The sequence below is a fragment of the Oppia nitens genome, unplaced genomic scaffold, assembly GCF_028296485.1.
Source record: "Oppia nitens isolate AA-2021 unplaced genomic scaffold, nextdenovo-longstitch-racon4-pilon3 scaffold1_pilon_pilon_pilon, whole genome shotgun sequence".
NCBI lineage: Eukaryota > Metazoa > Arthropoda > Arachnida > Sarcoptiformes > Oppiidae > Oppia > Oppia nitens.
Window position 1 is genome coordinate 1,946,151 of NW_026533199.1, and position 20,465 is coordinate 1,966,615.

General features: G+C 24.4%; 2 protein-coding genes across 3 annotated transcripts; one reads left to right on the forward strand and one right to left on the reverse strand.

Annotated features, from left to right (window-relative positions):
- Window positions 1-7,158: 7,158 nt before the first annotated feature.
- LOC128951755 (regulator of G-protein signaling 17-like) lies at window positions 7,159-9,629 on the reverse strand. 2 transcript variants are annotated; one of them, XM_054297024.1, is made up of 6 exons: window positions 9,237-9,629; window positions 8,626-8,910; window positions 7,886-7,978; window positions 7,722-7,783; window positions 7,458-7,624; window positions 7,159-7,386 (listed from the first exon to the last, which is right to left on the reverse strand). In XM_054297024.1, exons 2-6 carry the CDS (start codon window positions 8,865-8,867, stop codon window positions 7,192-7,194), a joined length of 759 nt encoding a protein of 252 aa, XP_054152999.1. In that variant the 5' UTR covers window positions 8,868-8,910; window positions 9,237-9,629; the 3' UTR covers window positions 7,159-7,191. The 2 variants fall into 2 exon arrangements, with proteins under 2 accessions (XP_054152999.1, XP_054152998.1); XM_054297023.1 differs by having other exon boundaries at window positions 8,626-9,629.
- Window positions 9,630-10,230: 601 nt separating this feature from the next.
- On the forward strand, window positions 10,231-11,686 carry LOC128951751 (peroxisomal membrane protein PEX13-like). The gene is made up of 3 exons (XM_054297019.1): window positions 10,231-11,234; window positions 11,337-11,462; window positions 11,562-11,686. Exons 1-3 carry the CDS (start codon window positions 10,373-10,375, stop codon window positions 11,678-11,680), a joined length of 1,107 nt encoding a protein of 368 aa, XP_054152994.1. The 5' UTR covers window positions 10,231-10,372; the 3' UTR covers window positions 11,681-11,686.
- The last annotated feature ends 8,779 nt before the right edge of the window (window positions 11,687-20,465 follow it).

The following is a 20,465-nucleotide window of genomic DNA, read 5'->3' on the forward strand; positions in this document are numbered from 1 at the left end:
ACATACCTGTGCCAACATATACCAGAGTCACTAAATAACTATGTGTATAGTTTTAAAATTTAAAGCTTTATTTGGCTCCGGGCGTTGTTTTCCATAGAATAATGGTCACCGCAATATACCTCTCCAACTGTCTCTCCCATTGACATCACTTTAATGGCTATAAAAATAGTTTTTTAAGAGAGAGAGAGAGAGAGATTTCTGGTATGTCTTGTCTATGCAATTGCATAAGTCATACATAAAACGGTTGGATATAAAAAAAACTTTTTTTGTGACCCAAACGCTATTACCAAATATATACTGATTTTATCACAAAATGTTTTTTCTTCTTATGTACAAAACATTAGCTGAAACCCAAAAAATAGTATTATTATTATTATTATTACAGTATTACTGATAGGTTTGGGTCATTGATTGAATATCTTTTATTATTACTATTATTTTGAATTATATAAATGAGACAAACAATTATTGAGATGTTTTTGTATGTCTCACAAAAAAACAAACCAAAACACAGATACAAATATTATCATCACTCATGAAAATCGCATTGAGATCTATATAATTATTTTATTAGCAAATAAACAAATAAAAAAATTGTTATACCTTAAAAATATGTTTGTAAACAACATATTATTAAATGGCTTATAATTAATACAATAATTGTTCAAAAAAAATATTTTTTTAATATCACATATTTATCACAATAAACTAAACATATTTTTTTAAAAAAATACAAATTATCAGATATTTGTTTTTATAATATATACAGTTTATATATAAAAAATAATAAATTAAAATTTTTAAGGTATTAATATTTATATCTAAGATTAAATCATATGATATTTACAAAATGATAAAATTACTTATAAAAGTGTCAATAAAAATAATAATAAGGAAAAATTCTAGCTTTTTAATCAATACAATAGATAAAAACAAATTATATTAAATATTTTTAACATTGATTAATAAATAAGTTATATATTTATATGTTTAATATTTGTGTCATATATGTAAAAATAACATATTATATTCTGTATTATATATATATATATATATATATATATAACTTATAAATTAAATTATAATATAAAAATAAAAGTTTATATATTGATTTCTAGGAAAAACAAAGTTTTAAATTAGTATTCATTATTATTATTATTATATCTAAATAACAATCAACAACAAAATTTTGTAATTAATATGTGAAAAATGAAAAACAAAAATTATAATGACTATAATGAATGTGTTTGTGTATGTGTATTGAAAACTTAAATAAAGTTTAAAAGGAAAAACACATGACGTTTTTTGAAAAACATGATTATTATTATTATTATAAAAAGTAATTAAATTTTAAAATTGAATTTAAATAATTTGCAACAAATATATAGTAATTTATATATTTTTTCATAACTTATATGGATTTCAATGATTATCACATATGAATGTAAATTATTTTGACTTTCAATAATAATAATGATTGTGTTTTTTTCTAAACTTATGAAAACTTCTAGCAATCGATTAAATTGCAAATAACTATATATTTAAGTAGAAAAATATGACTGATTTATGAAAATATTATATAAATTATATACAGTATATAAACAAAACAAACAAAATCTTTATATTTTTTAGTCATCGATGACATCGACGGTTTATATAAATATAAATACATTTATTTATACCATTTGCTGTATTATAAGTTCATTGCCTTTTTTTAAATAAAAAAAATTGCTTTCAATATATTTGAAGATAAAAGCAAATGCAATGCCTTATCATATCACACATAAACTCTTGACAGGAGGACTTCCATTGCCTTAAACAAGTTGCTGATGAATATCGATGTCTTCATAAAATATTTTTTTAGGAAAGAAAATAATCAACGATTTTAATCTAATATAAAAGGATTATTATTATTATTAATATTCAAATACACAATAATTGTATCACTATTGTAAAATAAAACAATGACTATTATTAGTATTATTATTAATATTGATATATCATATATATATATATAAAGTTACACACAAATGGCTATATCATATACAGTGTATATACCTGTATAATACAGACATAATGTATATACAGGTAATATATATATATATATATATATTTAACTATTGATATTTATTGACCACAAACTCTACACATAATTAATACATAACACAGACGTCACAGATATAACACCAGAAAAAATTATGTTAATTTGGTTTCTCTCGCACAACAAAACAAATACTAATAATTTTATTATTATTATTATTATTATATATATAGTTAAAAAAAATTAAAATGATTTTATGATTGTCGCTTTGAAATTGAAAGTGTCTTTTTGCTTAAAAGTGAAAAATTATTTGAAACACACAGACTATTAAAATGAGTTTTTCTAACACAACAGAGAAAGGAAAATATATGTATAATATTGTATATAATGTTTTTCGGCTGTCAAACAAGTTTTTCGCCAAAAACATTGAGGAAAAAAGACCGGTAGACTATACTAGACACTGGTAGTGGTGGTGGTGGTGGTGGTGTATAAACACCAGGACTCGCCAAACTGGTATACATTTAATAATAATAATTGTGTGTACATATAATATCGATAGATTGTTTAAAGGGGGGGAATGGGAGAGAGAGAGAGAGAAAGTGGCTTATTGTCTAAAAATTTCTGGTACACTATTTTTTCAATACCACTTTTATATACACATTATTATTATTAATACCTGTTTTCTGGATGTCCTTTAATTTGTCGATTCATTTCTTGTTTTAGGAGAGAATTTTTTTTTTAAACGGAAAATCCGGAAATACAACTCATTTTTGTGTATAAACACAATGAATCTTTTAGTACACATTTTTTTATAATAATAATCATGTTTTACCACTAAATTGAAATGGCAATGATAATGATAATTGTAAAGTGTTTTAGTAAATAGTGGTTTAGTAGTGAATCCATAAGTTTTTTTCTTACTTTATATTACATACATATACAATATATTAATATATATCTAAACAATTTTATCAGTAGTGTCGACACTGGTTTTCATACACTGGTTTGATATGTATTGTACTTTCATTTTTTTAGACACACGTGTATATTGTAAATGTGTATCAATAATAAACATGTATGTTATACTAGGTTATTATGTTTTTGATTGTAAAATAATGTCAAAGTATTAGTTAATTTATTAATTAAGTTTTAGATCAACCATTTGTGTTAAATAACTTAATACTAAAATTAAATGGATAACAATATTATACAATATCTATACTGTATATGTAAGTTTTATATCGTATAATATTATTTAAATTATTAAAAGTACTGTATTATGTTTATTGTTATGTATTATATATCGCATTATTATAATATGAGTTGCGTTTCATTTATATCTGTTTGTATGCAAATATCCCGAAACTATAGTGAATCTATAATTTTTAGCATTTAGATTATATATATATATATATATATATATATAATATAATCTAGTTTTACCCATTAAAATAGTTTTTAAAACTAAATTCAACTGTAGCCATGAATAATAGAGATTTATGATAGATATGTACACATTATAATGCAGTGATTATCATAAATATTCATTATTTTAAAAAATATATTATATATATATTAAATACTTTATTCAAATAGGTTTATATTTACAACAACAACATAAAACAGTTTAATACTAAAAAAGCTAATTTCAATTTCAATATAGAGCCGCTTGAAGTACTGTAAAAATATTGTCAATGAATGAATGAGAGATAAAGAGAGAGAGAGAGAGAGACTCGTAAAATAAAATTTAGTGCATTTAAATGTCAGGTATATAGACGCCTATTATCTGAAATAAAATATATATATTTTAAGGTTATATTAAGGTTAGATATATTAAATACATACACTAAAAACATATTCAATACCTTATATATATATATATCTGTATAATATTGCATATAAATACAGTGTAAGCCCAAAATCTAGCCAAAAATGTCAATGACTATGCAATTGTTAAAGAAAAAAACATTTTGTGAGTACAAAGAAAATTATATTAGAAAACTTAATATTTTTTTGAGTCTATCAAACACACAGTCAGTATATTATTATTATCTACTGTAAAGTACATTAAAACTATTAAACCATAGGTAAAAACATTTTTGTCACACAAAAATATTATGTTTGTGTGTTATAAAAACACCCATTTAGTTGCAATTTTGTTTAAAATTTTTTATTGTTAATTTACCAAAAAATATATATATATTTATTTATAAACTTAATTTTATTACCCCTAAATTTTTTTTGGACATCCCATACATCACATATGATTGAATTTGTTATTGGTGTGTTTGTGTGGACACCATTAGCTACTATCACCTAATCAGGTGGTGGTCCATCTAATATATCAACTTGAGATATAAAAGACATTGAGAGTGATTGACCAAATTCATAGTCAACCATATCTATAGTATATATCTAAATGGGTTTTCCACCAAAAAATAGGTATTGCCATTATGTACCAGTACATAAATTTACAAAACAGTATAAATTTATATATATATGAGTAATACTCCCTAGGTACTATGTGTGAATGTACATCTAGGTAACACACAAAGAAAAATTAATGGTAAATAGACAATATAGCAATAGATAGATATATAGTGAAAATTGATGGCACAATTGATGGCAATCACAAGTGAACCGTTCAAATCACTGGATCACTGATTATTGTACTTATACTGTATATATACTATACCTTTTGTTGTGTTGAAATTGCATTCAATTGAAATCCAATGATAAAAAATTTTTAGACTGTTTTTGCAGTGATTTCAACAATATATAGAGTATATACTGTGTGTGTGTATGTGTACAGTATATATGGAATACAATAGAATAAATAAAATAATCAAAACATATATTGAAAAAACACTTTTATGTTATTATTTTTTAAACTTAAATATTTTATATTAATATATTGCAAACAATGTAAATTAAACATTATTTATAATTATATATATATATATATATATTTGTTTATATATAATACAGAAAAATGTTTTTGTTTTTTTATCATTTTGGTGTCTTAATTAATTAATGTCAATGAAATTTGAGCCTTAATTATCTTTTAAAATATTTGATACAATCGTTATTATATATATATATATATATATATATATATTTATATTAATTTATTATTTTTATATATCATTCATTATTAAATATTTATTAGATAACAAAATTTTTTTTGATGAATCTTTGTGTAATGAATTTTACAGTACAATCGATATATAAAGTTTGTTATTTACTATAATTTTTTTTAAGTAATTAAATGCCCAATCAATCAAAAATGCAAGACATTTGATAATTACTTGTAGTTATTGTTGTTGTTGTTAGTGGTGGTCTAAAATGTTTAACAACAATATATATATATAGTTTATGCAACAATTATAATTAAAAAACAAATAGAGGGAAGTTTTAATTTCAATATAAGCTACAAATGATTTTTTTTGGTTGTATTTTTCCATAAATATAATTAGTATTATTGTAATTGCTTTAAAATCATATACATATATGATATAAATCTAAACAAACATTGGGTCCAATGTTTTGTCCGTTTTTATTACACAAATCACAGAAGTTTTTTTTGTGGAGAAAAAAAATTGTTGATCAGTATATGTGGTCATGAAATTGTTTATCAATTTTGTTGTTGTTGTTATTGTATAATCATATTTAAAATTATTAGTATTATTATTAAAATTTTATTTATCTACTATATATATATTGAAGTAAGAATTTACAATTGTTCCCAATTGTTTGATGGTGTAGTGGTGGTGGTGTGTGTGTGTGTGTGGGTGTGATTTTTTATTGACCAAATGTGTGATTTTGTTTGCTTTTATCAATTTTATTTTTTTAATGACTTGTCTTTGGTATGGATGAGCTGATAGATAGAAAAAGAGTTGACGATAAGTGAGAATCTCGATTAAGAGAAAAAATAAAAAAAACAATTTCTTCAATAATAAAACAGTTGATTATTTAAATTTTTAGTTATAATTAATTAATTGGACTAAAGGGCAGGTTTTGTCTTGATTTGAGTCAATTGTATTTTGAGTCTTGTCGTCAAATCATCATTTATCGTGTTATTAAGTAATTACAATAAAAACTAATTGACATATATTTTTGTTTTATACAATTGTATTTCTTATAATAATAATAATAAAAACTATTTATGTATATATATATATATATAAATATTTACTAATAATAAAATTAAATAAATAAATWAATTAATTAATAACAACAAAATAAAAGTATAACATTAAATAAAATTAAAATCAAAAAATAAATAACATTAACAATAATAAATTTATAATAAATATAATAATAATAATAACCATTAAATACTTTATAAGTAAACTCTTTGGTCATTGTAAATGCTTTATAAAAACAATAATAATAATAATAAATTTAAAAATGCAATTTAAACTTAATAATAATAATAATACAAATTAATTATTARGTATAATATAATAACAATAGACATTATTATATTATTTTTTAAAACCAATTATTATTATCTATATTGTGTTAAAAATGTCTTTTTTGATCACAATTGTTGAACAATTGTTTTTGTTGTGTGTATTTGTGTTGCCATTATAATGATGAGATGTTGAGCTGATATTTGGATTTATTAGTTGCTTTTGAATACCACAGAAATATATATATATATATATAAAGTCAATAATGAAATCAGTTGTCACATCCAGAAAATGTGTCGATTTTTATGTTTGTTTGTATCAATCAGTCAATTGATATTTGACTTGCGATTCAAACCAATTAACAATTTTTTCATATATATATATATATAAATGATTTCCTAAAAAGACTCCTAAATATACAATAAAACTTCAGTAAATAATTGCTTGTTATTGTTGTTGTTTTTGTGGTTATGTTTCAAAAATTATTTTAGATTTAAATCACTAGAAAACACATGGATTAAAGCGTCGAATTAATTGCACATAAAATTATTGTCTTTAAAATGAAAGAAATGACAATTTWAAAAAAACACAATTTTTCCGTAAAACGGTTGATATAATATGTAATCAATGATGTAATGATGTTATTTAATAGAAATGTATTTATATAGAAAAAAAATAAAACCAACCAATAAAATTGGTTAATCCTATCCCAAAATTACTATTATTATTATATTTTTAGGCCGCACTTCCCTTACGTGTCGGGGAAGGTAATTGTGCTAATTTTCGGTATGTTTGAGAGTTTATGAAACGCGGGTAAGAGTCCCGGTGCATCAATGTATAGATCTGGAGCTGTGCCTCGTCAAATGTGTGAGGACTTGGTTCAACCATATTTTTATTGATTATCTCCCTAACCCGTGAATCTAAACTTACCTAAAAATAAAGATAATGCAAATACAATAATATTAATAATACAATAAATGGTAAAATAATAATAATATTACTTCTTTGGGCGATAATATAGATATATAGTCTTCATATATAAGGCGTGCTTTTTCTTCGATAACTTCTGGATTGGATTCCTTCTTGAGGTCCTCACAGGCCAACCAAAATAATATATTTTCTTCACTGTATTCACATTTTAGGAAATCACGAAATACTTTACGGCCGGCTATTATGATAATTAATTAATAAATTTCAATAAAAATTATTTATAACTAAATTAATACAACTAATTCAATTCATATATATATATATATGTGATTTACCTGAACATTTCATAAGCTTATCAAATGATTCACCCCAACAACGCATATCATCTAATGTGGGTCTAATTTTGTTTGTTTGTTTGGAGAAATAAATATTTGAAAACCAATTAATTTAATTATTTTTTTAAAAATTAAATTTATTTATTTTTTTTGGGATCACTTACGGAGGATCGGAATCGCCATTGAAATAGTGCTCAATTGATGACATTTGCAGTGATTTATTCTCCTTTGATTTGTTATGATTTTTAACCGATAAACTGTTGGTTTAGTTTTTTTTAAGGATTTGAGAGAAAATCGAAAACATAAAAAACAAAAATCATAAAAATCAATTAAATTTCAATTAAATTTCAATATACAGTATACTCAATATATCAATATACTTAAACTTATTATTATTATTATTATTATAATATTTATTTTTTTGTAATAAAATCTATTTAAAAAAATTATTATTCAAACTAATATTGATCAAGTATCTATATTCAATTATTATAATAACAATCATATAATATATAATTATATAATAATGAAAACAATTACAGTAATATACTCTACAATGTAGAGTCTACATGTATATACATGGATATATGTAACTAATTAGGGATATATCATATTAATGGTAATAATAATAATAATAATATAATGGTAATCATTAGCAATGCAAATGTTTGCCAATAATGAACATCAAAAATATTGTTTTTTTAACTACTATTAACGGTAAATATAATAATTATATATATAATAATGATAATCAATAATGAATAGTATTAGTAGTAGTAATAATAATAATAATAATAATAATAGGGTATTGCATCTATCGGTGAAATAATCAATAGGTTAATGGATGATACTACTATTACTACTACTACTAAAATTAATGGTAATATCAATGATGATGACAAACCATGAGCAGGAACAGCAACAGCACCAGCAAAAACAACACGACTTGTTTTGGTTGTTTGTCTGATTGTTGGCCCTATCGTTGTTGTTGCCATTCATCTGCTGTTGGCTGGTCTGCAGTGTCTGTTGGGGCGACTGTTGTTGCGATTGGTGTACACTATAGACACTGTTATCACTGGCCGGAGCATCGCTTTGGCTAACATTGGATGAGCTCTCTATCTGGACCTCAATCTTGTCGCCAGTCATTGCTTGCTTGCCATTCAACTGGTCCACCACTTGTCGGCCAACGCTTTATTAGTTTTTAACACAACTTATTTTATTTTATTTATTATTATTATTATTGAGAAAAATTAATTTTCAAATCTTATTTTATAAGAGTATGTATGGCACAGAAAAAAATAAATACTACACTGTTTTGACTTTTAAAAAACCAATTCATTGACTATTTAATTAATTATTGTTGTCTTCAACACACATATTATATATGATTGTTGTCAATGACTAGATTATGATTGCATTTTAAGTTATCATTTAGTTATTTTTCGATACTAATTAACACATTGAGATAGAGAGAGATAACAACACAGAGAAAGAGAGAAAAAAACAAATCAATACATCGTTTGATTTTAAATGTAATCATCTTTTTAATTGTTTGTTTGTCGCACATGTAGTTAGAAATGTAGGCGCCCGACGACTAAGTGTGAGGCCAGTCCGGTCATCGCATCCCTGTCCATCATCACAACAACAACACGCATCGCCCGATGTAGTGATGAACATCCAGTCGTCGTCATGTCATCAGCACATCCACTAACCATAAAGACATCCATTTTGCCCATCGATTCGTATATATATTTGTTGTGAACAGTCGTAAAGCTGATCAGCGCTTCTCCTATTAAAACAAAAATCATAGATACGTCTGGAGTCAAGTCGGACCCCAAAACTTATGTTGCAATCAATATAATCACAACTCTATTGACAAACACTTCTATTATAACAACACTTGCCTTTCGATTCAAATTTACATTATTTATGTCTAAAATTTTGTTTAGAATTTCTAAAGGGCTTAACTCACTACAGGTATCAAACAATTTAAATAATTTATAATAATTATTAAATTATTGTATAAAAAAACATATGGAAAACAATTTTCGATGATTTTAATTATGATAATTATTAACAAAAAAAAGTTATGTTTAATATTATATAATAATAAAAAATTTTTGATTAAAATATTTATTTACAATAAAAATATAATATAACTATTTGTCTGAAACACTTAGTTAAGCCATTTTTAGGCACCAATTGGTCGACCCTTTAAAAAGCTTCGCACAGTTTTCAAGCTTTTTGTAAATAAAAAAATATATTATGTTTTCATTATAAATGAATAACGATTGCAAAAGCATATGATCGACATGTGTCCCGATATTGGCCACCGATCGCCGATTACTGGTCAGTATCCGACTGGTCACGACTGACTTAACTAACCGACCGATTGTTATCATTGTTAATCTGACCACTAGTTTACCGCAACCGATCTTTACTGTCCAATAAACTGATTCACTGATTGTCACGTAATTTGTTTTTTTATATTTGTTTTTATATTATATACAAAATGTTTGGGTTTTTTGCAGTCATTTAGTCAGTGATTGATGTGTTGACAGCAAACCAATTGTTGACCCATTTGTTGTTGTTTTTGTGGATCAAATGCAGTGATAAATACCGACATTCAGTGGTCCGATAGGACAACAAAAATGTATTCAAACAACAATTCAAACCGAAATTACAATCAAAGCCATCCGTCATCGGTTGGCGACATTCTCGCTGGTCATTCGCCGCCGTTTTTGAGGCCACCACCGACTGGAGGATCAGCTGCGACTCCGCACCCGTCGGCAGTACCGCCACTACCTCCGCGTCCAAATGAAACTAATTCACTGTTCAACAGACAACCCTATTTTGGCAATTCTTACGGCAACTTCGGGACACAGTATTCTGGTTATCCGTCGTCACTCTATTCAAATCAATTGAATCCGTTATCGGGTTTTGGTTTTAATAGATTCAATGGCCACTTCTTTGGCAACAACAACAACAGTTTCGGCGAAAGCGATATCACGAGAATAGCCGATGAAAGTTGTCGTCCGGCCTTCCAATCGATTGAGTCGATAGTCCAGGCGTTTGCTTCGGTATCGATGATGTTGGAGTCGACATACTTTGCTGTCCACAACTCGTTTCGCGCTATTGTCGGTGTCGCCGATCATATGACGCGTGTGCGCCAACATTTGTCACAAATTGTATCGGCTCTGGCCATCATTCGGACACTCAAATGGATTATCAGAAGATTTTTGCAGTTGTTTGGCGTCCGTGTCTTTGCTGCCAACGGCAGCGGCGACGACAGCACTGAAAGAGCTTGGAGTCAGGCTTTCGGCGATAACACAAACTCAATTGCAAACCATCTGAGAGCCGACGGAACTTTCAATGCCATCAATGACTCGCCATCAGAGTTGGCCACAAGTGGTCACTCTGTTTGGCCGGTCGTTGTATTTTTCAGTACAATTCTCGGTATGCCTTGGCTTATATGGAAATTATTGTCGACTATTACCGGAACTCCTAAACCAGGTATTAATTATTTGATGACATAGTCTTCTATTACTGAATTAATGTAACAAAATTAATGGTGTGTTTGTTGTTGTATTCATTAATGATTTGAATTTTTGATAGCATCGGACAAATGGTTGACCGGCGAAGATGAACACTACGAGGCAATAGCTCTCTACGATTTTCGTACCGAATTGAATGGCGAGTTGGCGTTCACTGTCGGACAGAGACTTAGAGTTGCACCCAAAGGTACGGTAGTATTAGTTAGCCCTTAGTTTTATAATTTAGAAATTAGTTGAACCTAACGGTAATTATCTGATAATTTTGTTGTTTTATATTATTTATTAGATTTACAGCCGAGAGTAAGAGGTTGGCTGTTGGCCACAATTGACGGCAAAAGTTTTGGTCTGATTCCCGCCAATTATGTCAAAATTGTTAATTTACGTAATCCTAAAAAACAACAATAAATTGCTACCAAATATGTATATAAATATAAAAATATATAAGTTTTTATACACAAATTTTTGATAATTAGAAAAATTAGATTTTATTTTATAAATTATGATATTGTGGTTATTAATAAATTTTTATAATTAAGATTTAATTGATTATTTAATTTTTTTTAATATTTATAAAATATATGCAAAAAAAATTGGTATATAATACTATTTTTATTTCAATTTATTCTCCATGTAGAATTTTTTGAATAAATTTATAGTAAAATATGACTATTTAATAATTGCACCTAGATGAGTTTTTTAATTGAATCTAATATTCAATTACCGGTATTTTCAAAATCATTTATCTCATCAATGTCTTCAATATCTATAAAACATTTACCGACATTTATTGGACGCAAACATTGACAGAAAATGGATATTTATTTTTGATTTTACTTTTAAATATTTTTATAACTATATTGTATGATTCATGGTATTTATTAATAGTTTAAAAAATGATTACCAATATATATATATATATATATATATTGCTTTAAATTTTATTTGATAAACTAGATTATGTTTTTATGTATTATAAATTTTTAAAACATAAAAATATATAATAACAGTAAGTTTCTAATAGATTAAATACGTGAAATTTTACTATAAATTTAGAATTCATTTTTATTAATGAATTTATTAATGAATTTATTAATGAATTCATTTGAAATTGACTTAAAATATGTAAAATTATTGATATAAAAATATATTTAAATTTTTTTTATTGCTGTAATGATATCTACTATATAGAGATGTCATAAGTATAGCAGTCTTTATAGTTTATACTATGTTTTATAAATTTAAAAAAACAAACAAAATTAAATACCTGAGCCCAGCACTGGGTTTAATTTGGTATTCAAACGTGATATAATTAATATCGTAAATTTATTTATATTTATTATGCATAATAAATTATTTTCACAAAATATTTTTTGAAATAATTTTGCAATTCTTAAACAGCTAAGAATTTTATCATTTTATTTATTCATTTATTTTAGTTTTTTTTCTTTATTTAATTTTCATTTCATATAAATATTCAAAAATTATTAGATAAAAATTTTGTTCAAATAATTTTATTTAATAAAACATGTGTAATAAAATTGTAAAAAATTTAATGCCTATTTAAATAATAATATATTCATTTGATTCAAATAAATTGCTAATTTGAAAATAACTGTCAAATCAATGGTGGGATTTAATTAAATGTTGTCAAAGTTGCCATCAAATCAATTCATTGATCATTTAAATCGATTCCTTTAAAGCGAAACTTGTTTTTTTTGCAATTCATTTGTTTGAATAAATATATATATATATATACTGTATATAAAAAATTATATTTTTTTTATTCAATGTGATGAAAGTCAATAAAAAATACCATTAAGTTTGACTTAAAATTGTTGAATTTTTTGTTGTTGGTCTAAACTTTACTATAATTTCCTAATTGCTATCCAAGAACAACAAAAAAAATGTTATTTCTTTATATATATATATTTATTTATTTTAAAAATACAACTTTAATGGTCACAATGTTTAAAAGTGATCATTATTGGAGAGTAAATTTCTAGTAATTTCCTTCCATATATTGATATACAAAAAAACTTAACAATACCCGTTTAGGTGCGCATACCTGGCCATCATTGGCAAAGTTATGCAAACAATTATATATTTCTATATTATTAATATATTATATATCTATCTATGTTTACTCTCTGCAAGGGTTGCGACACATAAACAATATGTTATGAAATATGAATATTGGGGAATGGCCTACAGCTAACTGGCTTTTCACCTGCTGGTATACCAGCGCCAATGTTATGCCATTGAATTTGCTTATAAGTAATGACAATAAATTTATGCCCATCTTCTTCACGGTTTGAGTCTTAGCAATCAAAGGCTTGGATGAGATGTTTGGTATGCTTTGAGAAAGAGAAAGAAAGAAAGAAAGAGAGAGAGAAAGAGAGAGAGAGAGAGAAAGAAAGAAAGAGAGAGAGAGAAAGAGAGAGAGAGAAAGAGAGAGAGAGAAATAGATAGACAGTGAGCTAATGGTGCTCAAAGTTGTAGGCAATGCCATAAAATAATGTGTTTCCGAGCCGTATAACAGTTTGAACTTATGGAAAGGCTATAATTTAGAGCACATATTGCCAGATATGCCTGACTTAATAGTGAGACACATAACAGCAAACAACAAGAAAAAAATGATGGCCTCATAGATCCATAGGTATGGAGGACTCAACACAAACACACACACAGTCTCTTAGCTTTATATTGGCTATTAAAGTATTAGCCGACGCCGACACACACACAGCGTAAAAGAGTGAGACAACCTTTCAAAGGGCTAACCGAATGGTAGAGATAGAGAAAAAAAATCATATAATGAACTGAAATAAACAATAATTACTTAAAACCAATTTGTGGACCAAAAAGTCGTATATCTCATCGCTTCCAAACACATATCTATATATGTTTTTTTGTACACAAACCTAACAATACATTATTATCTAACAGAAAACTAATGGACTTAAAAAGTTCACACGATCTCAAACATATATATACGGCATATACAGCTAACCAGCGCTTACACGGCCTAACAGTGCGCTAACAGTAACAATAATATACACACACACAAACACATAGGTATAGAGACAACCAAATAAGTTATATATAATTAAAGAAATGCCTCAACTTTTTTTATGATTAAATTTTTAGTCCCAATGTTATAATCAATATATGTTTTCAACAAATTATTATTATTTATATATAAATATTACTTTAATATATATGTAGTGTAGTATTCAATATACAGTATCAGAAAAAAAAGTTTTTGCAACAAAAAATTTTTTCAAAAAGTAATGAAATAATTTTGTTTACTTATTACAAAAAAAATAAAAAGTTTTTTTTCACTCAAATATCAAGTGTTTTGCACTATTTTGACACTTAAATACTTAGAAAAAATACTCAACATATTATTTTTTATAAACTATTTTGTAATGATTTACTACTTGATGAGCAGACACACAAAAATTACAACATATTTGATCCAATAGATGAAATATTATTGCAATTTTACTATATATTACTCTATAAGTATACATGTAGTGTGTGTGTGTGTGTGTGTTTGAGGTACGGTATGTGAGTAATATATGATGGGAACCGGGCAAATTTTTTAATAAGTTACTTGAAGTAAAAAAACATTTTTTAAATACTATTATTGAGAGATAAGATCAAATAGAGAGAGAGAGAGAGAGAGAGAGAGAGAGAGAGATGATGTTGTTTTTTGTTTGCATAACAAATATGTGTATAGTTTATAGTTTTAAATATTTATAAAAATATGTCTGAGAGAAAAAAAAGTCAAAATAGTAAAATAATAAAAAAAATCACATTTGAAACTTAATTTGAAAAATTATTGTAATTCATAAATACATACATACAAACATAGAAATAAATAAACAAACAAAAAATTAAATCATGATTTATACAAACACGATTAGTTGGGATGATTATTTTTTTATAAATAAAAAATAAAATAAATAATCATCATGTTTATTAATTAAATATTTAAATATCACTTGCAATTGATTTATATTTATATAATATATATTATACAATATTATACAGTACTTATATACTGTATATGTGTTTATAGGTTTAACTGTATTTTTATTTATATGCATAATTCAATATATTAGGCACAGATAGATAGATATAAGTTATTTTTTGCAATTACATGTTTATTTTAAAATAATAATAATTATTATTATAAAACATGTAATAATTGTATGTTTTTTAGATTTGTAATTATTTAGAAAAATTTTTGAAAAATAAAAGTTTGCTATTTTTAAAAGTAGTTTTTCAAACAATAAAAACAGAGTAATAAATAAAATATTATTAATTAAATATTTTATACTATAAAATAATAAATAAATAAATAAAAAATTATTAATATTATAGCAAAAGTGTCTGAATTTATTTTCTAAAAAATTTATAATATTTTAATAATTTTTTATTTCTAGAAAGTTTTTATTAATTACGATAATAAATGTAATTATTTATAAATAATTATAATGTTCATTATAAATAAATTAATATTAATTTTATATTAATTAATCTGACTTATAAAGAAAAATAAAGTTTGGCATTTTATAAGGCTTTTAAAAAATGTTTTATTATACTTTATATTATAGTTATATATCATATATAACTTTTATTAGTTATATATGAGTTATAATATTTATAAAACAAGTTTTACACCTGTTTTGTGCCGTAAGACACAATCGACAGGTGTTGCAGACCTTCGACTTCCAGCTCTCAAGTAAAGCAAATAATAATAATAATAAAAAATAATTTTCTTTTAATTAATGTTTTCATAACAAACTTTTTTTCTCTCTGTATAAACAAATAGATATATTAAATAATATTTTTTTAATAATAAGTATTTTGAAGATTAATATCGGGTTATATCACACAAACACATACAATGTTAGGGAGACCACCACTGGACCCGTCATTTGCATCAACTGTTTTGTTTGTTGAACTAAAATATTATTTTACTTGAATGAAAAAAGTTGTGTTGTTTTATGCAAATAAATTTTTCAAACAAATAAAAAAAAACTTTTCTATATATTATATACGGTATATATAAAAAATACATTACTATACAAACTATAAATAAAATTATGTAATCATTCATTCAATTTTGTTATAAATATTTATTTTTACAAAACTAAATAGTAATCAAAATTTTTAATTAAATACTAATTTTTGTTTCTTTTTTATTTTAAATAATAGGAAACAATTTCATACCCAAAATGATTATTATTATTATTATTAAATAAAATTAGCACTCAATTTGTAAGTACAAGTAAATCTGATATCTGAGGGTATTTGTGTAATAAAAAAATAATTTAATTAACATAAATAAAGATGAGTTTGCGTTAAATATTGTAATTTAAAAGTTTTTATTATTATTTTATTATTTATTTATTTTATTTGATTAACTATATAAATACGTTGTTAACAAATATATATATATATTTATTATATATTATCAGTTAAGATAAGGGGGCAGTATAAATAAAAAGCTAAAGTGAGTGTGACAGCCGGGGTGCCCCCTCGGGCTATTAATAAAAATCGTGTTTTTAAGTTAATTTGATATCCATTATTCATTGACTGATAATAAAATGTCAAAATAGATGGTGATATTAGTGATGGCCACGAATTATACACATATTTATTGCCGTTAACTATAGAGTTATTAAATGAGAGAGAGAGAGAGAGAGAGAGAGAGAGAGAGAGAGAGAGAGAGAAGTTTAGTAATATTTTTCCGATACTAAATAATTGCTTATAATATACACACAAAAAATTAGTATTGAATCGTGAATTGTGTTTTCGATTTTTCTTAAAAGGGATATATTTAACACATATTTTTTCTCTCTTTTCTCATATTTATTATAATATTATTATTAAAACCTAATAATTTAATCAATATTTTCAACGCATTTTTAACCACAAATTTTCCAACTAATGAGTATCGTTTAGAAAAGATATGTCAAAATAAAAGATAAAAGTTAATTAGCAAATCACAAACAAACAAACAAATAAAAACTATTATTTAATATTTTGCATAAAATTGGGTAAATTGTGTTTCTATTTTTGTATTTTGTAAATAATTTATAAAATGTTAAACAAAACAAAAATAAAATTTTAAAAATCTTTAAACTTAATAAACAAATTATTCATTTATACCATAAAATAATATCAAAAAACTATTAAAATTAATAAATAATTAATTATACAGATTAATTAAGTAAAAAAATTTAAAAGATTAATTACTTTTAATGATTTTCTAATTTATATCGTATGAAAATCATATTATATGATATATAGTTTTTTTTAAAAAATATAAATTATTAAAATACATAATTGTATAATACAGTACATTTCATAAACATTAATTAAAATTTTTACCAGAATATAGATAATATGTAAATATTACATTATTGTACTTGAACATATCAATAAATATAATAACTATTACATGTTTATAATAATAGTAACAACAACAACAAAAATCTTGTCAAACACTGTGTATACATATTTGTGAAACACGATTATAATTAGTAATTTTTATCAGACAAATGTAATTTATATATATATAAATTATATATAGGATTAAGTAAACAAGATCATTGATATTTATATAACATTAAAAAATTATTTTTAAAAAATTATTGGACAATGGGGGGTACCAATGATTTACTGATAGACTAGTATCCCATATCCAATGTACAACAATTCAGTGTATATTGCAATGTAGGAGTTTTGATAATCAAATAATAAAAGGGCAATGATTTTTATATATATATAAAATACAGTATAGTTAAGTACTCAAGCTAATTTTAATTACATTGTTATTATAATTGCTATTTTTATCATTATCATATCATATTACTGTATTAGTTGTATTATTCATAAAATTCTATTTAAGACATTAAGTATAAGTTATTAATATATACAAAAAATCAGTAAAATATCAGTATAATATTGGCAACAATTTTATAATATAACACCTCATAATAATTAAGATTTTATAAATTAATATTGAATTATAAAAAATATAATAAACAATATTTTAGAATATTCTTATAAAATAAATACTAAAACAATCTGTAATTTAAATATATATTAATAATAATATACTCTGTATTTACAAAATCTCTAATTAATCTTAAATCTCAAGATTTGTAGCCAAAGTATTAAGTGATATCTGGAGACTACTAATAAAAAGATGTTTTTTTGATGTGTTTTTAGGCCTCTCAGACAAAAAGCCACACTTGAAAGTCAAGTGCTTATACAATGAGGTTGTCTTTTCTCAATGATTGGGGCAAACAATATGGCATTTTATCGCTAGTTAAACATTTAATTGTTTTCCAATTACGATATAATTATGACATTTATCAGACAGATTTCATGTTATTTCAAATACTTTTTAATACTTTAATAAATAAATAAATAACTAAATAGACTGATAGGGATAGATAGTCATTAACTCTCATAGGAGTGAAGTGGAATTGATTGAGTAAATCAAATATTATTATTTATTTTTTATATAATAGTGTAGTCATATACTGTATATATATATATAATATAATTAATATTTATCTGAAAAAATGCTTATGACGAGTAATAGATTAACTAATTTCTAGTCCAAAACATTCCCATAGAGTAGAGTAGAGTAGAGTAGAGAGAGAGAGAGAGAGAGAGAGAGAGAGAGAGAGAGAGAGAGAGAGAGAGAGAGAGAGAGAGAGAGAGAGAGAGAGCATTGATAATTAGTAGTCGTCTTTTAAATTAAACTCATATTTCTTGTTAATTAACAAACAAATAAGTGATCATCATTTGCGTGTCTCACTGTCTATATATGTTTGTACAATATATATACAGTATATATATACAGTTAGATTTGAAATTACATAATCCAATGCCTACTCTACTCTCTTATATTATACTATTAAAAAAAGTCACAAATAATAATAATAATAATAACAACAACATTAACTATTTACTATTAGAGTTTAGAAGTTTAGATGAGAGATAAAATGTGTGTGTGTTTATAATTATAACAAATTATAATTGTCATGAACTACATATCCAAAAATATATATACTGTATATATACAACACTCAGTCAGAGAAAAAATTACTTAATTTCATTCAACTAAATAAAATTAGATATAAATTAAAATATCAATTATAAAAAAATTATTATTATTATTTTTCTAAATATAGTAAGTCGGATATAATTAATTATGTGCTATGATTTTAAATTGATATTATTATTATTATTATTATTATAATTTTTATTATAATCACAGAAAATACACACTTTAATACAAATGTATTCATATGAAATATATATAAAAATAACTACTAAAATAAATGTCATACAGTGAGGGAACAGTTTATAATGATAAATGAATTTGAGTACTGATATTATTAATATAAAATTTATTATTAAAATTTTTATAATACAGTAATAAGTCGGTGTACAGTATATACTGTATTAATATATATACAGTACTACCTGTAGAATAATGTCATTAAAAATAAAAATCATATTTATTATTAAATGAATGAGTTTTATATTGAAGTATTCAATTTGGGAAAACATAAAACTTTAATATTTTATTTTTTAGATTTTGTTTGAAGACTTTTTGATAGTTTTGGGCTACAATTCGTGAGTTAGGAGAGAGAGAGAGAGAGAGAGAGAGAGAGAGAGCAAAAATACAAGAGGTTTCGCGCACCGGTACTTCCGTTTGTCAGTTATGGCAATCTAATGAAAAAATCTAAAGGGAATGGGATGCGAGATATACAGGTATATATATAAGTTAAGCATATATGTCCATCACATGAGTAATTGATTTGAAAATTACACATTTTGGCTAATTGTGTGACTTTTGACGAGTTGTGTGAAGTATAAGCTTTTTGAACTATACTTTTGCAAAAAAAAATAGTGTCGACTCTCGGCACAGGTATGAGTGTGTGTATGGAGTTTTTAGGGTATGGGATAGTGTGTGTGTGTTTGTGTGTGTGTGTGTGTGTGTGTGTGTGTGTGGATCATCATCTCTGATATGTGATATCATATCATATTTTTTTAGAGTCATAGAGACTGTATCACCAATTGTTCATTTGTTACACAATATGTGTTAAATCAATGGATGGCAGCAGTGAAAGGCGTGTCATAGAAACTCTTATACATA

Coding starts and splice junctions, on each gene's coding strand:
- LOC128951755 (XM_054297024.1), bottom strand. CDS start 8,867: ATGACTGGCGACAAGATTGAGGTCCAGATAGAGAGCTCATCCAATGTT. Junction 7,784..7,885: donor AATGGCGATTCCGATCCTCC/GTAAGTGATCCC, acceptor AAACAAAATTAG/ACCCACATTAGATGATATGC. Junction 7,387..7,457: donor CTATATTATCGCCCAAAGAA/GTAATATTATTA, acceptor CTTTATTTTTAG/GTAAGTTTAGATTCACGGGT.
- LOC128951751 (XM_054297019.1), top strand. CDS start 10,373: ATGTATTCAAACAACAATTCAAACCGAAATTACAATCAAAGCCATCCG. Junction 11,235..11,336: donor TACCGGAACTCCTAAACCAG/GTATTAATTATT, acceptor AATTTTTGATAG/CATCGGACAAATGGTTGACC. Junction 11,463..11,561: donor ACTTAGAGTTGCACCCAAAG/GTACGGTAGTAT, acceptor ATTATTTATTAG/ATTTACAGCCGAGAGTAAGA.